This window comes from Olea europaea, unplaced genomic scaffold (assembly GCF_002742605.1).
Source record: "Olea europaea var. sylvestris unplaced genomic scaffold, O_europaea_v1 scaffold3905, whole genome shotgun sequence".
NCBI lineage: Eukaryota > Viridiplantae > Streptophyta > Magnoliopsida > Lamiales > Oleaceae > Olea > Olea europaea.
The window spans coordinates 13,260-20,577 of record NW_019258552.1 but is presented as its reverse complement, the minus strand read 5'-3'; the positions used below and the strand labels follow the sequence as shown (position 1 = coordinate 20,577).

At 34.2% G+C, this 7,318-nt stretch overlaps 1 protein-coding gene across 2 annotated transcripts; it reads left to right on the top strand.

Moving 5' to 3' along the window:
* Positions 1-617: 617 nt before the first annotated feature.
* LOC111387103 (ubinuclein-1-like) lies at positions 618-4,219 on the top strand. Of its 2 annotated transcripts, none has more exons than XM_023011619.1 (5): positions 618-742; positions 1,018-1,155; positions 1,236-1,283; positions 1,974-2,072; positions 3,437-4,219. In XM_023011619.1, exons 1-5 carry the CDS (start codon positions 659-661, stop codon positions 3,905-3,907), a joined length of 840 nt encoding a protein of 279 aa, XP_022867387.1. In that variant the 5' UTR covers positions 618-658; the 3' UTR covers positions 3,908-4,219. The 2 variants fall into 2 exon arrangements, with proteins under 2 accessions (XP_022867387.1, XP_022867386.1); XM_023011618.1 differs by having other exon boundaries at positions 619-769.
* The last annotated feature ends 3,099 nt before the right edge of the window (positions 4,220-7,318 follow it).

The window sequence follows — 7,318 nt, the reverse complement described above, 5'->3', positions numbered from 1 at the left end:
CCCACACCATTATTACCAAAAAGTTGACCATAAAATTGTCACATGGTGTCATAGAGCCTGTTTGTTCTAGATTAAAATCCAATTAAAATCTCAATTCAAAGTAAACATTAAATTTTAACCACATATTTCATGGGATCCACAACTTTTCAACCACACATTTCAAAAATATTTATCAAAAATCTAATTTTATTTCTCACCAAACGCCCATATAGCATAAAACTTCGACCATCATTTTTTTCATTCCCCCTTAATGTTTGACGCATATACTTTTTAAGCAATTTAGGGAAATCACACTTGATTGTACACTCTTGTATTAAATAGTTTGATGCCATTCCGAAATGCTCACTCCTAAAAAAGAATGACATCACAACAGTATATTATGATAGTTTAATATCCATTTTTCTAAACGGAAGGATTGAAATTCAAAAAAATTGCCAAACCTGGTAAGCATACGACATTTACAAAGAACATGCAAAGCTGTCTAATAGAGGAATTTCTCTTTGACCATTTTAGATGTTTCGTACTTTTTGCAGACTCTATATTGTCTCAGCATTTATTGATTATTGCAATGTTTCTTTTCTCATGTTATTTATTACTATTATCCCGCAATTGCTGATTATTCTAGCATTCTCTTTTGCTACAGAGAAATCTAAAAATCATGGCTACCATTGGATTGTCAGCTAAGCAAGAGAAAGATGATCGAGTGCATCACATAAAACAAGAAATTGCAGAGATGGTTAAGGTGCGGATTCCACTGGTGAAACCTAAGGTTAGACTTTTCTAGTGTTTTGTGAACCCAAAACCTTTTTAAAAATATTTTTTACGTGATCTTATATAATATGGGCTAGGTATGGGGGAAAACTATTAGATTAGAGAGATGCAATATTCTTTATCCTAAATCCACGTTTTTGAAATGATTGTTTCGCCATGACACACCTTGGAAGCTTGTTGGCTTGTACACAATTTGCCATTGCTTTTCGTTTTATTTCAATATCTAATATCAGATATTTTATGCAGTTACTTGAGCAACAAACTGCATCATCAGATGATTTTCAAGAAACTGGTCCAGAAGAGAAAGAGTCCTTGAAAAGAAAATATCGCATTGATAGTGCATTGGAAGATAAAATTTGTGACCTATATGACCTCTATGTTGAAGTAATAAATCAAGCTTCCCTTATTGTAGTTGAGCTCAAAGGAATTTAATCTATCTAACTTGATCTTTCTTTGTCGTTTAGAGGTTCGAAGAAGATCCAGGTCCACCAGTTAGGAGGTTGTATGAAGAGGTAGTTGGCATGTGATTGATCTAGTTATTTTTATTGAAATAGGTCTATTATAATCAAACTTTAGCAATAAGTCCCTGTTTGTTTCTCATTCTTTCCCCATTAAAATGAAAAATATGACCGTTATCCATCACATCAAACCACCAAATTTGAATTGCTATCTCTTGTGTGGAACCCATAACGGCTATAATTTTTATTCTCATTTTTACAAAAATGGGAAACAAACATCCCCCATTTTCGCAGAATATCCTTTGTGATTAGTTAATGAAACTCCCCACATTAAGTGAGAAGAGATGCATTATATGTACACACGAGAATTTAATATTTCTATTGCAATTTTCGGTATGTTCGTTCATTTAAATAATGTCTTGATTGCGAGTAATTGATGTGCATGAACCTGCACTTGTGTTTGGCCCACGTGTGGAGATTCCTGGTGTAGTGTTGTTGAGGATGCTACTCGCTCTATCCTACGTTTTTCTGTATAAAAACGTGCGAGGAAAATGAAGTCTCACTTCGCAATAATGGATTTTGCATTACTTTTGGATCTTTGCTAATCTATTAGATTGTCCAAGCTTTGGCGTATATCCATCAATTTTTTGGCGAACTTATAACTGCTGTGACCACCAAATATCGTTTTTTCCACTTGTAATGACTATTTTTCTAATCTTTGTTGTACGTCTTCTTCATATGCAGCTTGCAGCATTGTGGCCTAGTGGCATGGATACCCATGGCATTAAACGTGCTATATGTAGAGCAAAAGATAGGAAGAGGGCGTTAAGCAGCCAACAAAAGGTATGGATATCATCTTTATTACCTTTCTGTGTATTTCTAAATTTTTGCATCATCAAGCTTATTAAATTTGAAAGCTTTTACTTCTTCCATACCTATTTAGGACCATAATTGTGCATATGCATATGTTTGAGATTCCTATATATATATTGTGTATGAGGGTCTTCCCTTTTAATTCATACATCCGTAGAAAAAATATTGATACCATGGTTTTACAGTCAGTGTGCTTCATAAGAAATCTCCTTTTGCTTAATCTTCTCTCTGTCGAGAGTTTGGTGGGGCTGGGGCCACTGTATGGCTATTTTTTTGATATCTTTGATGCATTGTTATATCTACTTGCAAATTATTTTATCTCATTTGTTGAGGTTGCGCTTAATCCTGTTTGAGAATGGGGTTCATGAATAGCTTTTATTGAAAATCATGCTATTTGGATACATCAAATGTAATGACATTTGATGTTAGCATTAGATTATCTTTTATGACATTTCCTCTTGTACTCTCTTTCTTTTTTATTGGTTTTGATGTTAAAACCATATGAAATGTGTAAAGTTGCACAATCAACTTTCATAGTAAGCATTACGTATAACAGAAAGTGGTTATCCTTCATTAAATTATATCAGTGTTCTTGGCTTTTTGTTAATGAAAATTGCACATCATGTCAGCCTACAAATAATGAAGATAGGGGCAACAATTGATCCAGGAAAATATTACTTTTGCAAGCGAGGTTTATGAATCTAATTTTTATACGAGCAGAAGTAATTCGCCTTCATACATGGGAATTCAATTATAAGGCTGGGATTCTTAGGAACAAAAGTAAATGCATGCCATCCTGGACAGTTGAGCACGACAAAGAATTTTGACTTGAAATACTGGGAAGTAGTGGGAGTTCCATTTCTAATAAATATTGGATCTGTTTTGTATAATTTCATCTAACTTTAGTAACATTTTTGAATTCTGGATCAGTATTGCACCTTACGATTGAGTACTACTAAAATATCTACCCAAGTGGAGGTTGGCTTTAGGGTGCTGGAAATTGTGATATATGAAATTTGAAATGGCATTTATGCCTTACCAAATAATAGTTCCTGTCTTCCTGTTATGTTTTAGGTGGAGTCACGTTGCAGGCATTCTTTTCTTGCACCCCACGCTGATTCCATCTTCCACCAGACAATAGCTAATTCATCCATTTCCTTGTAATGTTGCATGCATTAAGTCTGTGTTAGTACAGCAGTACCAGGCAGAACAAGACAGTATAATGAATAAGATTTTAGCTTATTTTTCTAAATTAATGCTGCCCAATGTTATTTAATACTCCCTGCCAAACATGCTATAGTATTTATGCTTGATCTTTGAAAAATAATGCTTAGGATCAAGAGAAAATGAAAAAGAAGAAGAAACTGGCACCAAAGGTGGACGAGCCTGTTCGAGGAGAAGCTAGTAACATTGCTCTGCCATCTCATGTGCAAGAAATATTGGAACCAAATTCTCGTGATTACAATTTAAGTTCGAACAGCAAATCAGTCCCCAGTACAGCAGTAGCCAATGCTCAAATTCGCATGCCTGCTACCTTTGCAAATGGTCCTAATATGGACAAGCCGAAACAGGAAAAAGCAAAGGGACACTCCAGCAATCCGGTTGATGTGGGCACTACCGACTTATTATCGAAAAAGAAACTTAAGAGGAAACAAGAAACATCATTTGTCGAAGGGTTCCGTCCCGAGAAGTCTGCTTCTGTGCAGGTGGAGGAACGTCACAAACACAATAAACAAGTGGTCACCGCTATTCCTGTCAAGTCAAACCTACAGCCTGCAGCTCCTTCGAGTGTGCAGCCAAGCTGATATCATGGCTCGATTTGGGTATTCCATTCGTAAGTTAGCAAACTCTTTGTATCGATTTCTGTTTTAGGAGCTTCATTCATTGTGATGAATAGCTTGTCTAATAGTTTAGCAAATCGTGTTGGTCATATGATTCGCAATGGATGAGTTTTTATTCTAGAGTAGTGATAGAGCTTTTAATGTTCTTAGTTCTAATTGAGTTATCATTATTGATTAGCAGTTTAATTGAGTTATAAACACACCCGTGGTCACTAAATCTTGTTGGCCAGTGGCCACTTAACTTCATTTTGTTCAAGTTGTTGGGTGTTCATTTCATTACAGTTCCGTTGATGTCTAAGTTTGTTTTAAGGAAAAAGATAAAGTGGTTATCCAAAAGAAGCTACTGTGTTTACTTTCCTATTAAGTCGATTTCACGTATCTGGATATGTGTAACATTCAGTATATCAAACTTGAAACAAATTGAAATTAGGTAAGGTAAGGGTAAATTTCACTGTGGTCGCTGAACTTTGCCCCTGCAATTAGGATACTGAAGTTCAATTCGGAGCTATGGTTAGCCTTTGTTCAACCACTTAATAGAACATGTATCTTCATACGTTCGCCACTTCTCAGGATTAGTCAGGCGAAGTTTGGACACCTGAGTTATCAAAAAAAAAAAAAAAGGGTAGCAAAGTCAGCTGTCCCTGAATATTAACAACACGAACGCTGATTAGATACACGCCGCTGAACTTTAATTTAAAGGTTAAAAGACAAGCGTTTCTGGCCATTTCCTCACCCTATTCAATTCAATGGAAGACCTTTACTGCATAAGTCTGTGAAGCCTTGCATCATGTGAAAGCAGCGCTAAAAGGTTCAACTCCTTTTGCGCACACCTGGATTTGGAAAGCTAACTGGACAATTTTCAAAAAATAATCGCAAAAATTAAAATAATCCAACGATCCACAAGTATTCTATCTATTTAATGGAGATAGATATAGTGTTAGCTATCAATGATTAATGGAGATAGATACAATGTTAGTTATTAATGATAAATTCCACTTTGAATATAAAAATATTAATTAACATATAATGGTTTGAATATCCTTAATATTGTTGACATTTTAAAATAAAACTTCCCGAGTGTTAAGAGTCCATTAAATTTAAACAAGCAATTTTCTTCATTCAAAGTTCGAATGAGCATTTGAATTTTAGTATAGTGTTCCGAAAAGAGCCAATTCCTAAAGTAATTAAATATAAAAATTTTAATCAACATCAATTCCTATATCAATTAAATATAAAAATATTAATCAATTCAAATCTCCAAATAAGATTAACTTTTAAGATGAAATTTAGCGAATATTAATTATAGCGATTATTTTCAAATAAAATTAACATGCAACACATCACGAGAGATTAGGTTTAGTGGTTCATCCATCATCATTAACAAATTTAAAAGAGACACGTGCAAAAGGAAACAGTTAAAAACTCATTTGGTGATTGGGACGAGCTTCCACCACCGGTCACGGCGGAGCCGCCACTACTACCACACGTGCATAATAATATAAGTATTTAATTGTTGAATTTACTTGGATAAATTGAACGGAATTATTAAAAAAAATTTAATTAATTAATTATTTGACCTCATGTGGAACATATTTCTTAATGTCTTATTTTCTTTTTCTTTGAAATAATATTCTTCTTGGGTGGACTCATCTTCATTAATATTTATCATATTCTGGGATATTTATAAGATATTTCTTTAGAGACACCGAGTTCAAAAATTTTAATTTTAATACAATGTAACAATTAAATCGAACTCATAACATATCATATTATTCGTTTTAAAGCCATTATCGCTTAAGCATTTGAAATTTTAAAGATATTGAATTTCTTAAGTGCTCGATAAATGGACCTAAAATCTTTTTGGCACCCATAGTTAGTCTTTGACGAGATGTAAAAGTGCAAATTTATTTCCATAAAAATAATCGATGTTGAGACACAAGGTCAAGATCAAATACGTCAAATTGTGACGAGTCTTTATTAGAACATAGGATTCTAGTCATTACTCACAACTATTAAATAATTTTACGTGATGTACGATGTCTTCAACTTTTCAATATATAGAGATAAAATTGAATTCAGACTTGTCTATCTTCCAAATTTGAAATTAAACAACTAAGAATCAGGCCATTCAGAATTTTAATAATTCCACCATTGAACCCTAAATCAAGGCCACCATTACTTTATGAAGATACTTTATGCCCCAAAAAGATTCTTTCAAAGAAAAAGATCAGACCCTTTATTGAGGATGGTGATAGTCACCTTCTTGATTCCACAAGTCTTTTGAGATTGTACTTTTCTCCTCCATCGATCTTTGTAATGTTTGTGGGTAGTTGAGGCAATAGACGCCAAAGGCTGCCTTTCTTGGTTCAAGAAAGTGCTTCATACCTAGCATTGTACCAGAAAATATACGCCTTGTACTATATGCGTATAAGAGTAGTAATATTAAAATAAGATAAGTCATATCAGTTCAACTTGTGAAACAGTTCAGACTTGCTGTGCTCAACCTCGCCCATACTAGACCTTTATTCATAAAAAATTTCAAATTTTCTACTAGAATGCTTTATTTACTAAACAAAATAGTGAAAACGGGACACGACCAGCTCGATCTGAGCCTTGCCATTTATAGTGGAGTCAGGTCCGGCCTTGTGGGATTGCCAATTTGGGCACCAGATAGAATGAGTGCTTCATTTATTTGAGAAATAGAAAGTATTATCTTGTTCAAAATGAAATCTCTGTAGAATCTTATTTCTATTCACTTCGTCCACAAGTCAACTCTGATTATAGGACGACTAACTTGACCTTTGGATACTCAAAAGCAGTTCGATTCGACAAAGGTGGACTTTGTACCTAACATATGTAACGATAGTAAAGATAGATCGAGTCCCTTGACCTAATTTGACTATGCATGACTCGGCCCACTCAGCACCTCAAGATGCATTCCATCACATCTTCGCCCACTTCCATTGATAATCTTACTATTTCATTAATTCCACCCACTATATTTTGGACAAGAAACTGATAGTCCATGTTGTCTTTTCCCAAGTAGTTTGTACAGAAAAAGGCACTTTCAATGGTGTATATGTCTAATGAAGGCATTTTCTCTGTAACTCTTATCAGCTTATTAAAAATGAACAAGAAACTAACGAATACTTTGGAGGGACATAAAGTCGGACATTCAACGTACAAATGAAAAAAAAAAATAAAGAAAATACAAACTAAAAACCCGTAAGTTGACTTTTGGCAACCATCCTATCAAGAGGGTAGCAACTTTTGTACTGAATTCGATCCTGATAAATCAAAATAATTAACATCACTTGGCCTAAAATTTGTCAATTACGATCACTGAACTTTTAAGGAAGAAAAAAAAATCTTAAA